The sequence below is a fragment of the Rhipicephalus microplus genome, chromosome 3 (assembly GCF_043290135.1).
Source record: "Rhipicephalus microplus isolate Deutch F79 chromosome 3, USDA_Rmic, whole genome shotgun sequence".
NCBI classification, from domain to species: domain Eukaryota; kingdom Metazoa; phylum Arthropoda; class Arachnida; order Ixodida; family Ixodidae; genus Rhipicephalus; species Rhipicephalus microplus.
In genome coordinates this window covers 276,056,731-276,082,542 of record NC_134702.1, presented here as the reverse complement: position 1 = coordinate 276,082,542, position 25,812 = coordinate 276,056,731, and the positions used below count along the sequence as shown (strand labels likewise).

Below are 25,812 nucleotides of genomic sequence, written 5' to 3'. Positions count from 1 at the left end.
TATCAAATCGTCTAGCCAGCCTCTAATCATCCATGCACTTTGTCCGTATGTATCTACGTTCTGCACGACGATGTATTGCATGTAGTTTCTCAAGCTTTTGAGCTTGCATACGATGAGTGTTGCGAGTTCAACCAGTCAGCATTACTTCAGGCCTTAACACAAGTCGAGAATCAAAGTAGAGGTCGAGAATCTGTGATGATGCAAGGTTTGTCGGTTTGACAAGTTTCTGTTCTGATGTTTTCTCGACGACATAGCACCAACGATGTCTGTCAAACATTGTATTCCCGAGCACATTCACAAGACAAAACACATCTCCACAATATATGTACAGCTCTGAGATCTGTCCAAAACTAGGTAGTATGGCTTTCTGCAGAATGACCACATCTTTGACTTTGTACGTTATCTGATCGACAGTCACAGAATTAACTTTCCACACAGGAACGCCGGGTGAGAAAACTTCAGCCATGCAAGGGGGCAAATCTTTCTCTTTTAAAGGCCTGGCTTTAGTTGTCTGAATAGAGTTGTGAAACTCTGAATTACAGAGTTCATAGCTCTGTAATAACTGGTGTCGCCCCGCAATTGTCTTACAAATATTCCTGAAATTTTGGTTACGCACAGCAATGGATTTGAGATACTGATGTTTGGCCTCATAGCGCATACACCAGTATTGCTTCAGTGGGCCAAGTTCATTGATTAGTCTTGGATAATGCACCAGGAAATGAAGTTTCGGAATTACGTGGCCAGGGTACAGAATCTCAAAAGAAGATGAAAAGTAACGAATGTCATCCTGCAGACATGCAAGGTGGTCATGTGGAAGGCTGTCAGCAAATATGAGGTCAACAATCCTTTTGAAAAGCAAGTACACTTCCCAGTGCTCGTTGAGTTCCGGAACAATGTCTCCAATCATAAGGGACAAAAACCTAAACAGGCACCACTTCTGCGATGCAGTGCCCTTATATGGAGTTTTCGAAGTAAGAAAGTGTTTTTCGACAGCTTGTGGTTTGTTTTTCTTGTCATGTGCACCAAAACTGAATGCTGTGATGCAATCTAGGTCTGAATATCTAATAACATTGGTACTGATGAGGCCTTGCAAAACATGCTTTAAAACGTGAGGTATGCTTCCCTCAAGCACATCGTGCATCAGGTCCGGCGGTAGCTGCAGTGTTGCATCAAAGTACCAAATGTTTAAAAGGGGCGATTCACCTTTCACACCATAAAGTGCAGTGCTTAGTGGCTGGTTCACCCTAGCACCTTCAATGTGAGTTTCATGCAAACTCTTGTTTCGAATTCGCACATCCATTTCATGGAATACAGAGCTAAAAGTTGCATATGGTGCAGTGCAAAACCTGCACGGGCGCCCTCTGTTAAAACAACAGGTAAATCCACCCAGCCTATTCATAGAAAGGTTGTCGCCACTAAATGCAACGAGAATTGCTCTGACTTTAGCAGTAGCTGAATTTATGTGCACTGTAAAGCCGGTTGCTTCCAATCTCACAATGTCTGAAACAACAGGTTCCAAGATTGCCTTCATGCCATGCTTGTCAACAAGCCTGTATGGCGCAACAAGAGCTACATGTATGGAGCGTAGCTGTGACCTGTGACGAGCATGTAGGTTGAGCACACTAAAGTACACAACAATTACTTTATGAATGCCTCGTTTTGACCCCAAGGGGTTCACAATCTCGAGCTCATCGCTGTAAAGAACAAGAAACAGAGTGTATTGTGCCCCGTTCTCCAGAAGTGCCGACAGTTTTTCCTTGAAGAATACACCATCAAAAAAACTTCGGAGAACTGGTGATGGCTGCCCAATTGTGAAGCTTTGGTCTAAACGTTCACGAAAAGTCTCGGACAACATCAGGTTTTGGAGGACACGAGGTATAGGCACATACTGAAATGTCTCGCCAACAGCAAGAATGTGCTCCTCGGGTTTGACATAAGGAAGATGTTCCTTTGCGAAATTTTCCCGGAGTGACTTCGTGCTGGCACTTTGGAACACATCTTCCAGAAAGTCACAAGCAAGCAACTTTTGCACATCTTCTCCAGCAGAATCTAAGGGGATGTTTTGTTGTATTTGAGAAGCAAATGCCTTCATTATGTCAAAAAAGGTGTCCTTGAAATCGGCAAAAATGCTCTCTGTTATAGAGTGCGGCAGCTTGTGCACTTCAGCTACGCGAAAAAAAAGTAAACACATCTGCTTCTTGACTTTTAGTGTGAAGTCGTGAATAGAGCTAGAAGAACCGTGTGCAGTCACAGTGCAGGTACTTTCTTGTCCGTTGCTCGTATCTTCGGCAAATGAGCTCGAAGAAGGCAATTCTGCGTCGTCGAAAGCAGTGACATCTGTTGTAGCATCCAGCCGCGGTGTAACACTTCCTGCAGCGTTCCCCTGTTGAGGCTCGTCGAGCTCCACGTAGCTTCTATGGCAGCGGTAAATGTGTCTCCGGTACGATTCGAACTCGTGATATGTCTTTGCACACCCTTGCACACCACACATGACAGAAAAATCCGTATCGTGGCGATGATCTCTGATGTGCCATATGACCTTGCAAAACTTTGCCGACGAAAACGGGCACCGTGGGCACGTATGCATGGCGTGAATTTGTTTCACTCACACAAACTACGGCGATTCATTCCCGCAGAACAATCTGCGCGCACTGGGCCCGAAACTAGAGGAGCACAGCACAATAAAACGTCAGCCACGGCAACTAGCTTGAGCATACCATCACAGCAACAGCAACATTCCAAGACAAATACGATGATGAAGGAGATCGGCTCTACTAAGGAATTACTAAAAAATATGTGCTAATTTTATGTTGCGCTGCCTTCATTTCTTTTAAAGGCACATGCAGTTGGCGTAACTAAACTCTTCAACGTCAGAAATATCTTTTTATTATCAAATAAAAAAAAACTGCAGGTAGCGCGCACTACTACCTCTGAAGCCTTTCTAGAACTAGAGTAAAGAGGTAAAAGAACGAGGTGTTTATTTCTCCATCGCTGTGTGCCACTGTAGTACAAGCCAAGACAAGCACGTAAGCCGTTCGCCTCTTTCGCGCCTTGCTGAACTTGCCGTAGGACTGCTTCTCCGTTTGTGTGCTTTTTTCTTTTTGCTGCCGTGAAAATGTCGACACCGATTCAATGCTTGGTGTCATGGAAGGAGCGCAAGAAGATTATCTCCATTAACGGACACACCATGGAAGATGTCTTGGCTGCCGTGAAGGCTACAGATTTTGGAGATGTCGCGTCAACCGGCAGAATAGAGGTACGTTCTGGAAGTGCCTTTTGTTTTCTTCGCTCATACATTGCTCATACATGGCATTGCTGAGTAACCCAGGGGACCCATCTGCAATAGCGCGCGAATAGGAGAACAATACATGGCATTGCTGAGTAACCCAGGGGACCCATCTGCAATAGCGCGCGAATAGGAGAACAAAGAAGGAAAGTGTGTCCCAACTTGGGAGGCAGTCTTTTTTTTTTACTTGAGGAGCTGCAATATTTTTGTCGTATATAGTGTACCTTTGTTAAGCACTTAATGAAAGCATAAATGTGGCGGTCGTGTTTCAGCACCGGTGCTCGTTCACGCAAGTAATTAGCACTGGCCTTATGTGCGTAAAGATAAACACCAAGGTAAAATACATAGTGTGTCACGTGTGATGTGTCAATTCGAAGGAAGTGGTGACGTAAACCAAATGAAAAAAATCGGATGCCTTTATTTGAATAGAACCTAAGTGTTTCATTTGTGTGAGCACCAGAAGCCACTCCAACAGTTCAGTCAGGGATAGTAGGTTGTGGTATGCTGGCCTTGTCAGTGCACAAATGGCTAAAGGGATTTGGATGAACCAATGCCACCAAGAAACGTGATAATGGGAAGCATGAATGTAGGGTGTAGTTGTAGCTTCTGTATTAGCTGCTGTGGCCACACTGTTACTGTGCACTTAATAAAGTGCTAAGCCCCTGGCTGTATTTACTTCCACTAAAATGACGTCCCTTTTCCGTTTTGTAATGCAGCTGTAACGACAAGAAATAATGCCAGCCTTTTTGCTACTATGTTATCTATGTTACATTGGAGAAAGGGTCACTTTTGGCACAGTGAAAAATGCCAAAATGTTACTGTTACTGCGAAATGTTATGATGAATACCTTGCAACACTAGAGAATGCAAAGCATAAAATAAACTGAAATTTCATTGAATATAATAGGCTGCTCACAAGAAATGATCCTGCAGAGTATCAGCCATGCTTGCATCAAAGTAGTTATTGGCAGTAAAATCATAAGACGAAGAAAAGAAAACATGAGGACGAGTGCTGACAACGTATGGCAAAATTGCTGCTCCCGACACAAGTGTTTAATTAATTTGCATCTTCTCGAAGCCACCTATTCATTCACCACTCAGCCTGTCCCACATACATTTTGCCCACGGTGCAAGAATACTTCAGGTGAACGAACGTTGCGAAGCGAGCGCTTGGCGGGGAGGTACCGATTATGTTCTCGTTTGCGGCATGCCGATAGATGGCTCGACAGACTGAGGACCATGGCGGGCTGTTGGCAAAATCCGCAAAGCACATCCAGCACGTGGGCGGTGGGTCCCAATCTGAGAAAACTGGCCTATCGCACGATATCAACCACGCGACACCCATAGAGCGGCACCACTGAAAAGGGGGGTGATAAGGGAACGGGGTTGATGGCGGCGCGAAGTTGTTGTGGCGACAATAAATGAGCGCCGTTACTTTCTTACGTCACGGGGTTTTCCTACACCCAGATGGGGGGGGGGGGGAGAGAAGCCGGGGCAAAATTTGTAGCGCCATCTCTCGGGCCTCTTGCGAACCAGAACATTATCAGGCAGCGAATAGTCCCGGCGTTCACTCACCTAGAATATTCTTGCACCGTGATCTTGCCGCATCAGCATTGAATTTCTTAGATGCTGCCTGTAGCACACATGGTCTTTTTCTTGAAACAAGTGGCACTGCCTCTTACCTTTTGTTCAGGAAGTGATGTATAACCAGCTTCAAGGGTGCTGAAAAACACCATGTGAGCACTAGTGTGTCCAGCTGTCATTTTTATTTGATGCGACACACTATGGAAAGAAGGAATGACAGTAGTATTACTAATTCTGCATCATGCTCATGCACCACCATCAGTAGAACTTCAAGCAGCGACACGAGCAGATGACATGCAAAACCAGCAGTAATTAGTCTCAATTTAGCTTGGAAAGCTGGGCCACACCCTGTGTGTGCAGGAACGAAATACTGCATTCCACATGGCAGATGGTTCACTAGCTCCTTTTGCTCTCAAAAGGGCAACAAGCTCTATGAGAGGGTGAATACTCCTAGCTAACACAGCTGGTGAAGAAGTGCATAACAAGGTCAAGAAATCTTATGCTACTTTTTGACAAAAGATCATTTGTTAGTGTGAACAAATTCCGAGCGATTTCGAATGTTCTGATGATGCTTTGTGCTTCTTAATGCTTCCCCATTGTAGACGTAAATATCGCTAGAAGATCGACCACATTCCGAACATGTGAACCACTTATAAACCAACCGATTCTCCAGAAAGTCACCGAGAACTGGTGCCGAGCCTGAGTCAATACATGTGTTTTTGGCACATTATAGGCACTGCCAGCTGTATAGGAAAAGCACAGATGGAAATCAAGCAACTGGAAACAAGCAATGAAACTCCAGCCTTCCATGCTGGCCTCCTCGTGCGCCCCTCGCATTTCTTCATCTTTCAATGTTTCTCTGTCTCCTCTTCACAAACATTGCACTTGTCGTTCCTGAAAGCCTCATTCATAGCAGAGCCTGTTGCTCTTTGAGTTCACTTATTTGAAGAAGAAAAAAAGTATCGAACTGTCCATCATTCAAAATTCATTATACCACACTCGCACACACAAGACGCAGCCCTGCTTTTCGAGACTGACTACTGCTGGTTTTCTGCATCATCTGCTCATGTCGTACTGAAGTTCATCTGACAAGCTGCAGTCAGTCCCGACATCCATAGGGTGTAGTGTCGAATCAAGGAGGCTGGCAGACGTGCTACTGCTCACATGTGCTCTCAGTGCCCACGAAACAGGTGGTACGTGTTGCCTAGTGAACAAAAAGAGAAGAGGATGTGCTGCTTGTTCCAAAAACACACAAAGTCTGCCACATGCATCGTCTATAAAATTCGATGTTCATAATGAATTACATACAGCGCGATATGGACTTTTTTATGCAAAACCAACTAGCCCAAAGCTTCACTCGATGTTCATGCAGCAAGATGTATGTGGGATTTGCTATTCAGTTGACATTCAGCGCCTATCCTCATGTTTTTTTTTTTTTTTCTTCGTCCTGTGTTTGCGCTGTTAATTTATCTGATACAGTTGATATTCAGCGTCTATCCTCATGTTTTCTTTCTTCGTCCTGTGGTTGCGCTGTTAATTTATCTCGTACACGCGCCAACTAGCCTGTCTTTTGCCACTTGAAAGTAAAACTGGTATGTGGAAATAAACATGACAGGGACATGGAAAGAATGAACAAGAACAGTTTGCCACTTGTTCACTTCATGCATACAAATTGCACCTGTGTGGCTAGCATAGTAATGTCTTTGAAATAATACTGACAGCTGAAAGTTTTATTATTTGTTGCCCACGGTAATTGTGTTTGTATAAGCATTAAATTTCTTTCAGGTTTACAATGCACAATTTGAAGCTTATGTCGACCCTCCAGGGAACCATGTCTTTTGTGATGGGAGCAAAATTAGAATAATCACTGATGAGGCCATGCCTCATGCTTGCAGGTGAGTAGCTCAACTTCGAATTGTTGCACCAAACTGAAAGCCTGCTGATTTTTATCCTGTTTTCAGCACAAATGAACTGCTTGTGGTTTCTCCCGAGTTGGAGCCATCAACTACTCAACCTTTTCACGGAAGTGATTATAGACTGCCACCCCTTCCCTTAGACCTAAAAGTTGCCATTGGCAATACAGAACTCGGAAAAGTTTCGAGTCGGACAAAATCAAGGATTGTGTCTTGGTTAAGCCACCATTTGATGAACTTCACTGTGTAAGTGCCTCCGTACTCTCCTGTATATTATTGAATACCGGCTGAACATTTGTTGCTTTCATAGATACCCAGGAAGGCGGCTCTATGAGGCTGCTTCAAAGGCACTCGTTGTTGAATACCCTGTCCTTAGAGACACAATTGGTACTGGTTGGGTAAGTGAAATTTTTTACGATTTGGACATATCGCAATATCCACAGAAAATGTTTGGCAGATTATGATAATGCTATCAGTTGGAAAGAAAAAGGGACTGGAAAAGAAAACGGTGAAACATATAAGATTGTTTGAATAACTATATTCTTTGCATTCTCGAGACATCATATCGGACCGGCACGGTGATATTAAAATTGTATATTGTGTGTGCTGCATGCTAATTAGTAACAATCTGGTGTCACGCGGAATGCACTATTTTACGTGCAATTTTCGAACCTGGCTTGTGGCATGTTTTGTCACTTCTAGAACTAAGGAGTAGCTGGTGCCTCATTTGTGCACCAACATCTGCTTTCATGGCAATAAAAAAAAAAAGCAAAATGTATGTGAATGGGAAAACTAGGAATAAAGAACGAAAACAAACATTTGAGAGCTACAAGGCTAAACATAGAATGTAGCACAAGCAAGTAACAAGTCCTTTTATCTGAGGGCGGAGGGGGGGTGAAGGAGCACAAGTGCACATTAGAATCGGGGTTTGCACTATTTTTTTTTTTTCATGTAAATGTTGTGTGCGTTGGAGTTGGGTAAGTCGGTAAGCTAATGTATGGGTCATTGTATGGGTCATTCAACGCCAACTTGTACGAGCCTTGGCGCTCAACCATCTGCGATATCAACAATGGACCATCCATATAAAGCAAGAAGTGGCCCGCCGAAATATTTTTGGGTGAAAAAAGGTCCTCAGGATCAATAAACAAAGTTCTTCACTGACTGACTGGGAGCAGCAAGCCACACATGAAGTTTTTTCGGAAAGCTTGAAACTTTAGCTTGTAACACGCGTAGTGAAAAAATCTGGTCTTTCCAAATTAAGTTAGGACAAAATTTTTCCTATAGAATGATGGTAGGCTTTTTACTAAAAATAGGTTTAACAAACTTTTATGTTTGCATGGGTTTTTATGTTACCTTAAATATGGACACAATTTTTAATGTTTGGGATTTTTTTACAAACAGACTACATTTAGTGATATGCAATATTTTGTATTGTTTGAGTGTCAGAAACTTTTACTGTCACACAAAAAATAGTTTGAGACACATATACTGTCAAATGGCTTGCAAAGCTGGCGACAAAGTTGCATAAAAGGTAATTTTTGCTCTAGTTTAGTCGTAAATTTTACACTGAGGTTGTTCTAGTAAAATTATGCTAAATAGCATATTTACTAGCAACATCAATTATCTATTCGTGGAGACAGTTTTATCAAATTACTTTTTGTTTTAAGAAAGTTAAATATTTGTGAAGTGTACTACTGGTTCTTGCACGTGTTCTGTCATCGAAGAAATGCGTCTAGCAGTAAGTAAAACATACGTTGGCTCAAGTTCTGCAGCGGAACATCTAGACTACATAATCGCATAATCATCGTTGCATTGTTGTCTGTGCTTACTGTAATGTTTTATATTGAGTATTAGCCTTGGTCAGTGAGAAATGCGAGCCCTACTGGAGTGTGTTTAACCTCGTACGGCTTCCATTGATGGCCCGCATTGTCTGATTACATAAGGGGTAATTAACACTCATGTGTGTGATACTTTGTTACCTACACATTTAATTAAATGTGGGAAAAGAAAAAGATATTTGTTGCTTGAATATACCAGATAAGTTGCACTTATGAACACACACAATCCTATACAAGTGATGATGTTTGACCAGTGCCATAGGTTGGTGCAAAATTATGTGTCCTTGATATAGCAACATATATTTTTATGAACCGTAGTGTTCTTCCCACTTTTAAGTGTGAAGAACACTCTATTGTTGTGGTTGCAGATTGCAGCTTCATTTGCATCGGATGAAGGATCCTGCAGATGCTTAAAAGTTTTTTTTATAACTTGACACATGCCTAAATTAGGCTCAGGGCTCTTTAACGAGATATCATGCTTGCGATAGTTCTGCTTGCGAATGTTTCTGCTTGCGAATGTATCATGCTTGCGAATGTTTGCGATAGTTCTAGGAGCACCTGACAGCAGGCCTGCTGTGGCGAAGCATGAAGATACAGACGTGCGAGAGATAATTGAAGCTGATGCTATCTTTCGCAAAGGTGACACGTGCGTAAGTGCACCGTCAGTTGACCTGTTAGATCGGGAAAGTGGCTAGTGGATAGACTGGTGGCACCACTGTGCACGGATATATAGCTTGGCGTTTCCTGAAAATAAAAATTGTTGAAGCTAGCGCATTGTGTTGTCCACTCCCTCATGTCCCTGTCTCTTAGCGCTCAATATGTCGTCAAGTTCTATTTACCAGCAAGCCCAAAAAATGGCACTATCAAAATACAATACGCTTTGAAATATTTTAGATCACGTGCACACAAAATTTAAAAATGAAATTTTGAACTCAATTTTCTCCTCTATCAATACACCTATGATGGTGAAATAAATTACGCTATAGAACTCTGAGCACAATTTATCAATCTTAACAAATTCATTGTTTCTCTTTTGTGTCCCTTTAATGTGTTGCACCTAACATCATGTTTCTTTTTATCTCAAATATTTGTTTATGTAGCATGAACTTCAATGAGACCACTACGTAATCTCTATGTAAATAGTCTTCCAAAGTCCAATATGCTTATTTGCAGGACTCTTGGAAAGTATCCATCCAGTATAAATTCGGGTACATGCGAAGAACTCTCAGTACTCTGCCTGCTGTGCAGGAAGCCAAGGAGGTCTATGGAAAACGGAAACCTCAAGATAGTGCCATTGCTGCACAAACTAAACGGCAACGCCGCGTGGTAGCAATTTCTGTTTTTAAGTTCATTTCAATGTTTTACAAGTAACATTTGCATGTGGCTTAGCTCGCTAATAACAGTCTACGGCTTCATCATCGCTTGAGTAAGTGAAATGTTTTGGCACTAAAACGGCACTCCGCATGAGCTGTCTTTTTCTGCTTCAACAAGCCCCATTTTAAAAAAAATAAAAAATGTGGGGGGGGGGGTTAATGACATAACTAGGTAGCAGCATGTTGCCTTAATTCCAGGAAGACTATGGTTGCCTTATACAAGTGTTCGTTCTACTTTTTTTTTTTACCCTGTTAGACAACAAGCATCCCATATGATGACCACGATGAAGGTGTTTTAGTGGGACACTTGGAATTCATGTCCAAAGAGATGTCGAAGCGTGCTCCGGACCTCCAGAAATTGAGCGAATCGATGAAGCAGACACGCTCTTCTAGGAGGTCGTGGATGAAAGATACAGTGCCTACAACAGCTGAGATACTTGAAAAGTATCCCGCTTTAGGAAATGTTGAGATGGTCAGTATCATGTGAATGCAGCATCTGCATTGCATGCTTTCACTTACGATATTTACCAGCTGTCTTTTTGAAACTTGAATAGGTTTTCAAAAGTAGCTTGTGAACAGGTTAGTGGGTCTTTAGCTGTACTACATTGAAGCAGGCATTGCTTGCACAACAGTGCTATGGTCAAGTTTTTAAGGAATTATTCATTCATTCTTTACTGACTTAAAGCCTCATTTTTATGTTAAATGCATGCAGGGAAGCAAGAGGCTGTCTGCTTAGCTATTTCGAGCATATTTCTGCTTCCCAGACCACTGGCTCCAAATCTGTTTTAAAATTTAAGTATGTTCACACTCTAACAAAGTTTACCAAAAAGCGTCCCGTGGATGGTTCGATACGATCATTATACAGTCCCAAATCCTTGACTACCAGGCTTATGAAAGCAGTAGAATACTAGCACGAAAACACATGGAGAAAAGAGTGGACGACACACTGCACTTCTCGCAACATAGTTTATTGCTGCAGCTGTAACATGCGCTTAAATACATGTAGGTGCAACTCCTCAAGTATATAATTAAAATTATGTTACACACCTTCGTGTTTTTTTAATTAGGTGTATGTTACGGCTGCAGCAATAAACTATGTTGTAACAAGTGCAGTGTGCCGTTCACTCTTCTTCTGTCCATGTGTTCTCGCGCTAGTATTCTACTGTCATGAATATCCAACAAGCCTAAGCCGCTACCAGTGTTATGAAAGCACTTGACACTAACTCCTGGCTTTTTTATTTATTTTTTGTTTGTTTGACAAAGCATTTTTAATTGATTTCATTTCAGTGGGCAAACACTGGCCGACATGTAAAATAATAACATGTTTATGCCACCATTCCACAATAGCAATAGCAAAACAGATTGCAGTAAATGACTTGTGCATTGAGACAACTTTGTCTGCTTAGTTTTATATATTTGCTTTTGCATTTATTTTTCTTTTTTTACTCATGATGGCTGTCAGCTACAACAGAAATTTTCGAGAATGTCTTATGATGTTGCCAAAAAAAAAATAATTTTGGGTAGCAGATGGCACATAGTGTTGATAATTTGAATCATCATCATCAGCCTGATTACGTCCACTGCAGGACAAAGGCCTGCAGTGGAGTCAATATTTGAGTCAATTTTTTTTTTCGTGCTCAAATTCAGACAAATCTGAAAATGCATCAAGGTATATTGGGCATTGTCCATTCGCATTCACTCTGACGTAAGCACTGAAATGATGCCATAAACTGCATTTGAATCATTTTTTTTTAGGTTAGTATCATTCTGACAACAACTACACCTGCAGAAGCAAATAAACTTGTTTTTGATAAAATAAGCCACTTCGCGATATAAAAATTTTTTAATGTGTTCAGCCAAAAAAAATTGGGACCTGCTCTGTAAATATCTAGATACACCCATGTGTGTTTTTGTTTTCTCTACGACGAATTGACTGCCAAGTGTCTTTTTGACCTTCATTTCATTTATATGTTAGCTGGAAACTTGTTGCCCAGATTTGTAATTGCAAATTAATTTAAATATACTTCTATGATTATAGCTTCATGAAGAATTTACAGCAATAACAAGCATCCAGATGGAAAAAAAGCTGTTGGAATTTTTCAACAACTTTGGACCCAGGATTCTGGAGCTACTGAAAACTCGCCATTCAACAAAGGACCTGGTGAAGGAGCTCGAGAAGGAGCTTGAAAAACTGGAAGGCAATAGCCGTAAATGTAAGTATGTAAAGTATGTTCAGTCATTCTAGGTTCTCTTTGTATTACTGTTGTGATATTGCTGTGTGATTGTGATATTATTGCTGTGATATTGCAATAACAATCCTTTTCCAGATCGATTTGCAGTTGCCTTAATAGAACTCCTCCCACTGCTGCTGAAAGAGAAGCCGAAATTTCTGAGGGGCCCTGTAAGTAACTTTACGTTTCATTTAGTAAAGTAAAGCATATTGAAAAGGAAACGGCACAATTTTTTTGCACAGAAACAATGGTAAAGTGAAAAATAAAAACTTTTGACATAAATTTCATTGCACCCTAAAAGTTTATATGTTAAGGAAAACCCTATTATAATAAACACTAAAGCGTGACATGACCTTTTGGAATGACCATGCCTGCTTCTTTAGAAATGAGCATTTCTTCTGCATCTGTTTGTCGCAGAGGGAATTGTCATTTCTAGATGAGCACGTGTGCTTATGCCAGAAGGTCATGTCGTGCTTTAGCGTTTCCGTTGATAAATTTTCTCTTAGTATATTGCAATGCATATTATCTTGATGTATTCGGGTCTCACCCGCAATGTTTGTTTACAAGACTCCACTCAGACCACGGCGTGGTGTGTTGGAAGCCTCACGATTGTGTTAGATGATTCCGTTATGATTGCGCGCCGGACGCCAATACAGTCGACGTCCGATTTCCCGGACCCTCAAGGGACCACGAAAACGTCCGCAAAAACGAATGCACGTGAAAATGCACCTTTTCTTGTAGGTATTTTTCGCTGACTGAGAGGGTAATGACCGGAGTACAAGATTTCCATTGCAATTCAGCCAATACATCGTTTAGGTGGCTCTGAAAATAGCCGTTTATTTATAAAAAAAATCTGACGTGGCCTGCGCTACCTCATAGGTCAGCACTTGGGCGCGAAGTAGTCGCCTATTTTCTTTTGCACGACGTTCCTCTTGCCCGCGATCATGTCTGCCTCAATTTCAGTCAACGTCATGTTGCTGCTGTACATTGATGATAGTGTCATCAGTGCTCACGTCAACTCCGAGCTCGTTGGCTGGGTAGGTGATGGCTCTTCGTTCACGGTGTCAGAGTCGTCGGAATCCTCCGTAACTTGACGAATGATTTCGTGATCGGTTAAGTCCGCACATAGCTCAAGGTCTTTGTCAGCGTCGGCGAAGCCCTCAAAGGTTATCCCAGCTGGAATCGACACACCGGCAGGGCGCAGGACGAAGGAGCAGTTGGTGCCATCGCTGTAAATGGTGAATCCGCTAGACGAAAAGTGCAGCACGAAACGGCTAGGAACTCGATGGATGCTGGAGGTCGGGAAACGTGATCACTGAAGATAGCGCGCAGCAGCAAACGATCAACCGCAGGCACGACTGCAGAGCTGACAAAACAACACGTGAACGAACTCAGCGAGGTTTGGCTTGGCTAAGCCGCGGCTAGCAATAGATTGACACATGCGGTTTCGAGGTTACGGCAGCCGCGGCGCGGTGCGGGAGTTGGCAACGGTGCGAGTATGGCGGGTTCGAGGATATAAAAACAAACAAAATGGCGGCGTCAATGGTAACTTTCGGTCGGCGGTTAACAGTAAAAAGTACGGGAAATTGGATGCCAAAGGCTATAAGCGTCCGGAATTTCGGACTTTTTAATACATTGACTCTATGGGGAACTTGACGGTGCCGCAGATGAGTCCGGGAAATCGGGCATGTCCGGAATTTTGGGCGTCCGGGAAATCCGACGTCGACTGTAGTCTTGCTTCGTTGAGTGATTACGCGGCCACCATTGATAATGCTGGAATCTTTGATCGCACATGTATAAAAACAAGCACGCTTTACCACCTGTCAGAGGACCAATGGACATCGCTTTGTTCGCCACTAACAGTGCAATGTACAGATGGGCCACGTCTGCGTATAGCGCGTGAGCAGCCGGCCTTGCTTTGCGGCACGACACCTTGTGTGGTCATTGCGGGTTGTGATGTCGCGTGCACAGGAGCATGCACAGCTTTACAGACATGCGGGCCTGTTTTGCACAGGTGAGAATGGTGGAAAGTGTACCTGTTTAGCCAAAGATTCGCGATCCCTCAGGGCACTTTCGTCACATCTATTTCATAAAACAAAGGGCATTTTGATGGATATAGCGAGCCTGCACCAATGATGCAAGCTTTGTGGCTTTTTTGAGGCATGCGATTATATGTAGATATGATGATGCCAACAGCTGCGGAAAAAAAAAAGTCTAGACGGCCACAGAATCAAAACGATCACAAAGAGTGCGTTGTTTTGCAGCGTGTGTTATCAGTCGAAACGCGCCTCTTCTTATGCAATAGATATGACCAAAGTGCCTTGAGCGAGCGCGGATTTTTGGTTAAACAAGCACACCTGCCAACGTTGTCACCCGTGCAGAGCAGGCCTGCACGTTTGTAAGGCCGCGCATGCTCCTGTGCACGCGGCGTCACAACCTACAACGGCCGCAAGGTGTCTTGCCACAGAGCAACGCCGGCTGCTCGTGCACTATACGCAGACGTGACTGCGGCTGTACATTATTTGCAAAGTGTCTTTTCCTTTCGCGGCCACAAGTTCAGCGAAATAAAGATTTAATCTTCGGCAGCCCGACTGCTTGCTTCGTCCGGATCATGACTCTGTGACAATATATACGTTTCATGTGCAATGAAATTTGAGTCACGAGTCAACTCTCATTTGTGTTGTTTCTTTTATTATTCGTTGTCACCATTTGAAAAAAATTTGCTCTTTTCCATTTTTTAGCATTTTGATTCTGCTAATGGCTAATACTAATGTTTAACTTTACAGGACATCTACCCTGCTCTTTGTTTTGAGGGAACAAGTATCAGAGAGGCCGAAGAAATGACCGTAGTGTTTGAGGCATTCAACATTCATGTCGTCGATGTTATAGCCGGCATGACGGCTATCATGGAACTGTATTGGGTACTGGACATCATGTACTCGGAGAGTAACAAAAACACCTTAACGCTCCTCGAGTACTTTTGTGGACTACCAAGTGTGCCCAGAGCACCACTACTTTTAAGGACGATTTCGTCGATCAAGAGCTGATCTGACAGCAATGTGCAATAAGCAGAGCTTATATAATAAAGATTGAAGTGTGTGTATCAAATGCTGAAAGTTATGTATTTATGGCATGTTAGATGATGAAACTTGTGGTTTTCGTCATGTCTGCAGAAAGCCTTTCACCAACAACATGCACAAGAAATCTAGTTGTAGAGCCGCACTTCACCTATATTTGGGATCCTCTCATTATCTGAGGTTTCCTGCACTTTACCGTGCAACTAAAGCAGTCGGAGAGTGATTAGCGATTAGTATGTTACTGAAGTTTCTAAGTTCGTAATGTTTTTATCAAGTAGTGTGGGACGTGTTACGATTTGCACTTAGTAAGTGGTTAGGACCAATTACTAACTGGTTGCTAAGAGGGTAGTATTTGTTACAAACATGCTGCTTGCTTTATTTACTAAGAGGGTAGTATCTGTTACTAAGAGGCTGCTTGCTTCAGTTACTAAGAGGGTAGTATGTGTTACTAACATGCTGCTTGCTGCAGTTACTAAGAGGGTAGTATCTGTTACTAACAGACTTCTTGCTGCAGTTACTAAGAGGGTAGTATCTATTACTAAGATACTGCTTGCTTCAGTTACTAAGAGGGTACTATCTGTTACGAGCATGCTGCTTGCTGCAGTTACTAAGAAGGTAGTATTTGTTACTAACAGACTGCTTGCTGTAGTTACTAAAATAGTACAACCTGTTACTAAGAGGGTAGTATCTGTTACTAAGGTACTGCTTTCTTCTGTTACTAAGAGGGTAGTATCTGTTACTAACATGCTGCTTGATTCAGTTACTAAGGGGGTAGTACTTGTTACTAACACGCTGCTTGCTTCAGTTACTAAGAGGGTAGTATATGTTACTAAGATGCTGCAACTTCTGTTACTAAGAGGGTAGCACCTGTTACTAAGATGGTAGTATCCGTTACTAACATACTTGCTTAGTAGCGGTTACTAAGCCTCTTGTTACTAACTCCAGTTACTAAGAGGGTAGTAACATATGTGACAAGCACTTAGTAAGTGAAACTTAGTAAGTATTACAACCCTTTTTTTAAGAGTGTAGGACGAGAAATGCACCGCCTAAATATTGTAGCTCTGCAATGAGAATTGCATGAAAATTGGTAATGGGGTGGGGACGTGTGACCTAAATGCGTATATATATATATATATATATATATATATATATATATATATATATATATATATATATATATATATATATATATATAAGGGAAAGAAGTGTATACCTAAGGGCTCGTTTTTCCGTGTTTTAACACAATAATAATGAGATATAACAGACAGTAATGCCAAGGAATGTACAGGGGAAGTTATTAACATTAATGGAATGTAAATAAGAAGAAAGAAAAGTGGATGAAAAAATTACCAACTGTAAGCAGGAATCGAACCTACGACCTTCGAATTACGCGTTCGATGCTCTAACCACTGAGCTATTACAGCGGCACTCCCTCCATCCACTTTTTTGGGTTTATCTGTGAATTTAGAAGTAGGAGCGACAGTCAGCGCCATCTATAAGCCAAACAACGAGTGTGAAAACACTCTTATGCGCATGTTTGGCGTCACGTAGCACGTGAACTTATTATGAGCGGGCAGCTGATTAATTGTCCCTCTTATACAACCTAAACACACCAAGTCTGCCAGTACGAGACCCTCGTTCAATGAAATAAGGGAAAGAAGTGTATACCTAAGGGCTCGTTTTTCCGTGTTTTAACACAATAATAATGAGATATAACAGGCAGTAATGCCAAGGAATGTACAGGGGAAGTTATTAACATTAATGGAATGTAAATAAGAAGAAAGAAAAGTGGATGAAAAAATTACCAACTGTAAGCAGGAATCGAACCTACGACCTTCGAATTACGCGTTCGAGCATCGAACGCGTAATTCGAAGGTCGTAGGTTCGATTCCTGCTTACAGTTGGTAATTTTTTCATCCACTTTTCTTTCTTCTTATTTACATTCCATTAATGTTAATAACTTCCCCTGTACATTCCTTGGCACTACTGTCTGTTATATCTCATTATATATATATATATATATATATATATATATATATATATACTGTGAAGAAGAAAGAGCGTCGTTGGCAAGCAATATCGCCACCGCTTGGGTACTGGGTGCTGGGCTTCGCTCGCTCGGCTCGTGCTGATCATCGCCGGCATCTGCTTGACCGTTGCTCTTGCACGATCGTGTTTCTTCGTAGGACCACCGTCGCAACAGTCGTCAATAAACCCTTTTTTCAATTGGTGGAAGGTGCTGACATTCCCCGTCGCCTGAACCTGGGTGCTGCCATTCGCCGTCGCCTGAACCTGGAGCTGCGCAACCGAACGCTACCTCCCATCAAGGCTACCAACAACGCGCAACCTGGCTCTTCCACTCCATCCCCCAGCAACCCCGGCGTTCTTCGTTTGCGAGAGCCCAAGGTCTTTAGCGGAGCTGATGAGACCGACGTGGAAGACTGGTTCGCTAACTACGAACTGGTGAGCGCAAACAACAAGTGGGATGACGCGGACAAATTGACTAACTTCATCTTTTACCTCACTGACGGGGCCGAAATGTGGTATAACAACCACAAAAACGACATCACGACGTGGTATATCTTTAAAACCTTGTTTGCTGACGTTTTTGGCCGACCCGCCGTCCGCAAGTCCAGAGCCGAACAACGCTTGCGGACTCGCGCACAAAAGCCAACGGAATCTTTCACCAGCTACATCGAAGACATTATTGGTCTTTGCAACCGTGTGAACACCACCATGCCCGAGTCGGACCAGATTCAACACATTCTCAAAGGGATAAATGACGGTGCATATCAGCTGCTCCTGGCCCGTAATGCTGCCACCGTTGCGGAACTTGTCACTTTCTGTCAAAGTTTCGACGAGTTGAGCAAGCAGCGCGCCCTGACTCGGCCATTTTCCTCCCACGCCGACTCGCTCTCCAGTCTCACTTCTGTTCCCGACCACTCACCAACCCTGCAAGAGATTAAAGACTTTGTGCGTGAAGAAGTAGCTCGGCAACTGTCGTTGATTCCCTTCACGCAGCAGCCGCCGTCCTCTCGTCTGCCCTCACCACTCCGCGACGTTATTGCCGAAGAGGTAGCTCAGGCTGTTCCCGTCGCTGCCCACCAGCAGCCTGTGGCCATGCCTGTTGCCCATGCGCCGGCTATGCAGCCCGTGGCCGCGCCTCTTACGTATGCCCAGGTGGTACGTAGCAGACCCCGCCAGCAGCATTTGCCACCCATGTCTTCAGTCGCTCCCCACTCCGCCCCATTTTCGACACCTTGGGCCGCACCACGAGTCAGCAATTCCTGGCGCACTCCTGACAATTGACCGATCTGCTACGCCTGCGGTACTCCAGGACACGTGGCACGATATTGTCGCCGTCACTTCCAACCACTCCACCACGCTACTCGGCCGTTACCGTATGACCCACAGCCCATGCACATACCTGCTCCCTATCCCTCACCGCAGTATGGATACACTAACTTTCCTGAGTCTCGGTCACACCAGCCTCAAACTCACTCTCCCCGCTCCCCAACTCCTCGCAGGCGATCACTGTCCCCAATGCGTCCTAGACCCACTTCCTCCAACCGGGAAAACTGAACGCCGTCGAAATGCTCAAGTCCTCGCACTTCACCAGCTAACGTCGTCGCTATATCTGTCGATGGTGTTTCTACCTTTGCCCTCGTCGACACAGGTGCTGCCGTTTCTGTTATAGCCGCCCAGCTCTGCCGCTCCCTACGCAAAGTGACCACGCCGCTCTCTGGACTATCGTTTCGTACAGCTAGCGCACAACAAGTTCGACCTCTTGGCACCTGTACGGCCCGCATATTCATCCAAGGCTCTATGTACGTTGTCGAGTTCATCGTCCTTTCGGTGTGCTCGCATGACGTTATCCTCGGGTGGGACTTTCTGTCAAATCATCATGCCATCGTCGACTGCGCACGCGCTGAAGTTCAATTTTCGCACCTGTGTGACGAACCTTTGCACGAAACCCTTGAGCGGTCGCCAAAACTTGTCGTGCGTGAGGACACTGAAATTCTGCCAGCCTCTCTTGCCGTTGTCCCGGTTTGCTGCGATGACTATAACGATGCTACAGTAATGTTTACACCTTCCGACATTTTCATGAGCCGCAGAGCCGTTTCCTTGCCTTTCGCTACACTCGACGTCACTGCGGGCCGAAGCAATATTTTCGTCCACAACCCCCTTTCTGCACCGCTTACGCTACTTGCCGGCGAATGTCTCGGTCGAGTGGAGTACCTCGATTTCTCTTTATTCCTTAACATGCAAGACGAATCGTGCAGTAGCGCCTCGACCGAACTTCATGTGCTTTCCCCACTGGAGTGCTCATCGAGTGACACCTTCTCGAGTTCCATCGCCGACACCTTAAGTGCCCATGAACGCGCCGAGCTTCTTAATCTCCTCCAGCACTTCGCGAATTCATTCGACGTTTCTCAGCCGCAATTGGGTCGGACTTCCGCAGTGAACCACTACATTGACACCGGTTCGCACCAGCCATTGCGTCAAAGACCGTACCGTGTCTCTGCTGCAGAACGTCACGTCATCAACGACCAGGTCGAAGAGATGCTACGCCGTCGCGTTATTCGACCATCGCAGAGTCCTTGGGCACTTCCTGTCGTTCTAGTTCGAAAAAAAGATGGATCGATTCGATTTTGCGTCGACTACCGGCGATTAAACAAGGTGACGCGGAAAGACGTCTATTCATTACCGCGCATAGACGACGCCCTTGACAGCCTACAAGGAGCCGAATTCTTCTCCTCCTTAGACTTACGATCTGGATACTGGCAGGTTCCTATGGCAGAAGCTGATCGCCAGAAAACTGCGTTCATTACACCAGATGGCCTGTACGAACTTAACGTAATGCCATTTGGTCTTTGTCATGCTCCTGCCACGTTTGAACGGCTCATGGACAACACAGTGCGTGGACTGAAGTGGTCTGTGTGTCTATGCTACCTCGACGACATTGTCGTTTTCTCTCCCGATTTTCCTACGCATCTGCTTCGGCTCCAACTGGTTCTGACGTGTTTAACCAACGCTGGGCTCCAACTCAACCTTAAAAAGTGCCGCTTCGCCGCGCGAGAGCTGTCCATCTTAGGGCACATCGTCTCCAAGCATGGTGTTCGACCCGACCCTGCAAAACTGTGAGCAGTCACTGAGTTCCCGAAACCTACTACACTGAAAGAATTACGCAGTTTTGTCGGCATATGTTCGTACTTCCGGCGCTTCGTGCGAAATTTTGCATCGATTATGTCACCACTGACCAACCTCCTACGCGGTGAAGCAGACCTTTCATCCCGGTCTTCTGACTGCGACGTCGCGCTTGCCACGCTCCGTAGTCTGCTAACATATCCTCCAATTCTTCGGCATTTCGACACAACAGCTGCAACGGAAGTTCACACAGACGCTAGTGGGGTTGGTCTAGGCGCCGTCCTCGCCCAACGCAAGCCGGGCTACTCCGAATACGTCGTCGCTTATGCGAGTCGCACACTTACTAAAGCTGAGGCCAATTACAGCGTCACTGAAAAAGAGTGCTTGGCGCTAGTGTGGGCGCTTCGCAAGTTCCGCCCTTATCTGTACGGTCGCCCATTCGACCTGGTAACGGACCACCATGCACTTTGTTGGCGCGCCACATTGAAAGACCCTTCTGGCCGCCTAGCTCGGTGGGCACTGCAAATCCAGGAGTACGACATTCGTGTCATCTATCGCAGCGGACGCAAGCATTCTGACGCCGACGCCCTGTCGCGTTCGCCTTTACCTCCCGACTCGGCCTGCGGAACCACAGGTATCTCCATCGCATCTCTCGACCTCGACTTCTTTACCAGTGAACAACACAAGGACCCGTGGATCGCTTCTCTTTTTAACTGTCTTTCTGGATCGTCAACCACTGCGGTACCACGATCTCTCCGACGTCAAGCTGCTCATTTCGCCATTCGTGATCGGCTACTACACCTATGCAACTACGCCCCCGAAGGTCGTAAGTGGCTCTTGGTTGTCCCGCGCAGCTTGCGATCACAAATCTGCGCCTCCTTTCACGACGATCCCCAATGTGGTCATGCCGGAGTTTTCAAAACTTACGAACGCATTCGCCATCGCTTCTACTGGCGCGGAATGTATAATTTCGTTCGAAAATTCGTTATGGGCTGTCCTGACTGTCAACGTCGCAAATCACCGCCTTTCCACTCGTCCGGTGCGCTTCAACCGCTTCCGTGCCCTGCCAAACCTTTCGATCGGATCGGAATTGATCTCTATGGCCCTCTACCGACAACATCAGATGAAAATCGGTGGATTATAGTCGCTGTGGACCATTTAACACGCTACGCTGAGACCGCCGCCGTTCCAAGTGCCACTGCGCGGGACGTAGCATCCTTCATCCTTCATCGTTTCATATTACGACATGGTGCACCTCGAGAACTACTAAGCGACCGAGGTCGAGCCTTCCTATCAGAAGTCATCACGTCTCTGCTTTCTGAATGCCATGTTGTTCATCGCAAGACCACGGCATACCACCCGCAGACTAACGGGCTCACGGAAAGATTTAACCGCACCCTTGGCGATATGCTCGCCATGTATGTGACATCCGATCATACTAACTGGGATCGCATTCTTCCATTCATTACGTTCGCATATAACACCGCGGCACAGTCTACCACTGGATTTTCACCTTTCTTTCTTCTTTATGGACGCGAACCATCCCACACCGTCGATACTCTCCTTCCATACCGTCCTGACGCATCCGAATGCCCATCTGTGTCCGAAGCTGCCCGAAATGCGGAAGAGTGCCGTGAACTCGCATGCACCTTTACGTCTCGAGAACAACAGCGCCAGAAAGAAAACAACGTCGACTCTTCACAAAGCCCCAGCTATTCCCCGGGATCACTTGTATGGCTGGCTGTTCCTTACCAAACCCCCGGCATTTCCTCAAAACTCGTTCCAAAGTACGAGGGCCCATACCGCGTTTTGGAGCAAACCTCGCCGGTGAATTTTCTCATCGAGCCACTTTCCCCATCTGACGACATGCGCCGGCGTGGACGTGACATCGTCCACGTCGCCCGCCTTAAGCCATATTATAGCCCTCTGCCTCCAGACTCTTAGGTCGCCAGGATGGCTCTTTTTCGGCGGGGGCAAATTGTGAAGAAGAAAGAGCGTCGTTGGCAAGCAACATCGCCACCGCTTGGGTACTGGGTGCTGGGCTTCGCTCGCTTGGCTCGTGCTGATCATCGCCGGCATCTGCTTGACCGTTGCTCTTGCACGATCGTGTTTCTTCCTAGGACCACCGTCGCAACAGTCGTCAATAAACCCTTTTTTCAATATATATATATATATATATATATATATATATATATATATATATGTGACGTATGAAGTGATGATTGATAGAGGCAGAGAAGGAAGAAGTCAGAGTATAGAATAAACATGGCGTATGAGCCAGGCTTCGTCGCCCATTCATCATAGCGTCACACGAGTCGACAGGATTCGAACCTGTGCGGGGAAACCCCAATGGATTTCCAGTCCATTGTGTGATGCTACGATGACTGGGAGACGTGGCCTGGCTCATACGCCATGTTTATTCTATACTCTGACTTCTTTCTTCTCTGCCTCTATCAACCATCACTTCATACGTCACATATATATATAAATAGAAATCGGCTTGAGCGGACAAATGTACCAAAACTTTTAGTACTCCTACGTTTCGGCGGTTTCCGGCCTTCATCAGGGAATAAATTGCAAACGTCAACGAGCTGCTTATATACATCGGGGGGCCCCAACACGTGTCTATTTAATATCAAATGTCACATATATGACAGTGGCACACAAATCAACATGCGAAACAGCACGATGTGATAATGACATTACTACATCACGAAATGATAATACACGGTGAAGTCTGCGCAGCAAAAAAAGGGTGCTTTTCACAGACACGGAAAGGATCAACTTAACAAGGGTGATTAGGTACCGCGAATGCATTTAACAATACTGCGTTCAAACAACTCGATGATCTAACAAAAAACCTAGGTAAACAACCAGCAACAATGCGCTAAAAGAATTAACAAAAAACAAGTGTAAAGCAACGAAAACAGCAATATAAAGAAAACAGAGATGAATTATGGGGCAATGGTGATCTGAAAAAAAAACTAAGGTAAAAGTGAGATACATGGCATTCATGAGAATGAAATATAACAGAATTGTATGTAACAGGCTGAAAACTGATGAAAGCGGCAGACATGTGATAGGGAATTTAGCCTTGTCCGTGACATAGTGATCCCATTGCTGAACGTGTGTCCAGGAACGTGAGCTTTCCTGCGCTTTCGTTAATGCCGAATGACAGTGTTTTAACATTGTAGATTTAAAATCACTCGCGTGCTTCCCGTTCGTGGTGAGATTTAAAACCAGTTTCTAATATGGTTGCTGTTTAGTTATAGAGTGAATGTCCTGTCGCATTCAGGTGCTTAGATAGGGGTAGGTTAGAAAAAGCTGTGACATGTGCCTGGTGGTTATTAAACCGCAGTCTGAATGGTGTCGCTGTCTGGCCTAAGTACTGAAGCTTACAGACTGAGCACTCAAGTAGGTACACACAGTTACTTGTATCGCAATCGTAATCACCATTAATTTTCATTGTGAAATTTGACACCGAATTGTGGGCTGAAATAGAGAGGTCTTGTGTACGCAAACCTTGCAACGTGGTTTGCCACAAGTGTGGCAACCTGAATAGGCAGGATGAGTTAGTACAGATGAAGTCAGCATATTGTGCAAGTTTCTCGACCGGCGCTAGACTACACGTGGCGATTCTGAAAATATGTTTTTGAGACGGTAGCTCTGCATAAGAATGTTGTGGTGCCTTCGTAGGATGTGGTTAACGTTTGGTGCTGATGCGGAATGCGTTAATATGAGGTTTGTAAATGGTCGCTGTTGAGCAGGCTTGTTGGAGTGGAGGAGCACGCTCCTGTTCACTTCATTAGCACGTTTATTAGCATCGTCGATTATCTGAGGCGGGTACTTTTGTCTTCTTAGCGCATCACTGAGCTTGTCACAATTATCCCTGAAGTCAGATTGTGCGGAGAACAACCTTTTAAAACAAAGTGCCTGGCTGTACAGTATGCTTGTCTTCTTGTGTCTTACGTGGCTACATTCAAAATGAAGGTAGCGGTGTCTATCAGTCGACTTTCTGTAAAGCTTTGTCGTTAGTTTATCACCTCATATGCATACCGTGATTTCCAGAAAGTTTATGTTTGATGCTGAGTAGACGAGCGAGAAGGAGATTGGTGGATGAAAATTGTTAAAGCTTGCCACAAAAAACAAAAGTTCAGTTTCCCCGTGATGCCATATCAAAAAGATATCGTCAATAAAGCGCCTATAGCATAACGGTTTTAGGGCGCACGTGGCAAGAAACCTGTCCTTCAATGTGCCCATGAATATATTGGCGTAATTCAGTCCTCTCTTTGTGCCCATCGAAGTGCCACTCGTCTGTACATAGTGGGTTTGATTAATTTCGAAGTTGTTTATTTGCAGAATTAGTTTTAAAAGGGAGGCTAGAGTTGAGCTGTCAATAGGCTTGTCTAGCGAAGATTCGTCATATGCACGTATTACGGACTGAATGCCGTCGTCATGCGGGATATTCGTGTATAGAGAAGCTACGTCTAGAGTGACTAGTAGTGCTTTGTCGGGGACGTCAAGATCAGCAATTTTACTCAAGAAATGGTTAGTGTCTCGAAGATACGAGGGAAAGGAGGCGGGAATTTTTGAGCGTCAATGTAGCCGGAAGGAGGTTCAGTAAGCGTACCAATAGCCGAAACTATTGGACAACCGGGGTTATTTGGTTTGTGCACTTCGGTAATAAATAAAACCTTCCTTCAACAGGACTAAGCGGTATTAGTGATTCCAACGTCTTTTTACTGATGCACCGTTTTTGTAAAAGTTCCCCAAGGGCCCCCGGCAATAATGCGTTTAAAGTCCTCAGTTGGGTCGTGACCGAGCTGCCTATAGTATGCAGTGTCGCCTAACTGTCTCAATGCTTCAGTGATATAGTGTCCAAAACGTAGTGTCAACAACTATCAAATTTTCGTAATTGTGCTCCTTTATTCGTAATTATATTTGCACTGGACCCACAAAATTTTTTTAATCATATATATATATATATATATATATATATATATATATATATATATATAAATATATATATATATATATATATATATATATGTGTGTGTGTGTGTGTGTGTGTGTGTGTGTGTGTTTACTGTGTACATGATACAAGTTAAATTTCGCAAAACCAGGTGCATCACTGCCAGCCTACACATTTGACACTTAATATAGAACTACACTTATTATACAAAACATCGTCAAAAGTTTGCTGGCTTCCAATGGCGTTACGCCAAAAAATATTTAGAAAGCAGCACAGTTTAAGGCATCGATACTAAATGAGAACTAGTTACAATAAATATATGCACTTAACAAACAGGCTATATATACAATTGGCTGTTTTTATGACGTCTGTGTGTTTTTTAATATGTTCA

At 44.2% G+C, this 25,812-nt stretch overlaps 2 protein-coding genes and 1 non-coding gene across 3 annotated transcripts in view; 1 reads left to right on the top strand and 2 right to left on the bottom strand.

Annotated features, from left to right (window-relative positions):
- LOC119167935 (uncharacterized) overlaps positions 1–25,812 on the bottom strand; it is a 362,355-nt gene that overhangs the window by 19,870 nt on the left and 316,673 nt on the right. The gene's annotated exons all lie outside the window — the stretch shown is intronic.
- On the top strand, positions 2,967–15,332 carry LOC142804280 (uncharacterized). The gene is made up of 8 exons (XM_075891029.1): positions 2,967–3,256; positions 6,655–6,764; positions 6,831–7,028; positions 7,093–7,180; positions 10,250–10,465; positions 12,032–12,206; positions 12,321–12,394; positions 15,011–15,332. Exons 1-8 carry the CDS (start codon positions 3,116–3,118, stop codon positions 15,269–15,271), a joined length of 1,263 nt encoding a protein of 420 aa, XP_075747144.1. The 5' UTR covers positions 2,967–3,115; the 3' UTR covers positions 15,272–15,332.
- Positions 16,653–16,725, bottom strand: TRNAT-CGU (transfer RNA threonine (anticodon CGU)). Its single transcript has one exon. It is a non-coding gene; the product is annotated as a tRNA-Thr (tRNA).

Excerpts from the sequence above, each read along its gene's own strand:
- LOC142804280 (XM_075891029.1), top strand. The coding sequence starts at position 3,116 with ATGTCGACACCGATTCAATGCTTGGTGTCATGGAAGGAGCGCAAGAAG. Across the intron at positions 3,257-6,654 it reads CGTCAACCGGCAGAATAGAG|GTTTACAATGCACAATTTGA; the intron begins GTACGTTCTGGA and ends AATTTCTTTCAG. Across the intron at positions 12,395-15,010 it reads CGAAATTTCTGAGGGGCCCT|GACATCTACCCTGCTCTTTG; the intron begins GTAAGTAACTTT and ends TTAACTTTACAG.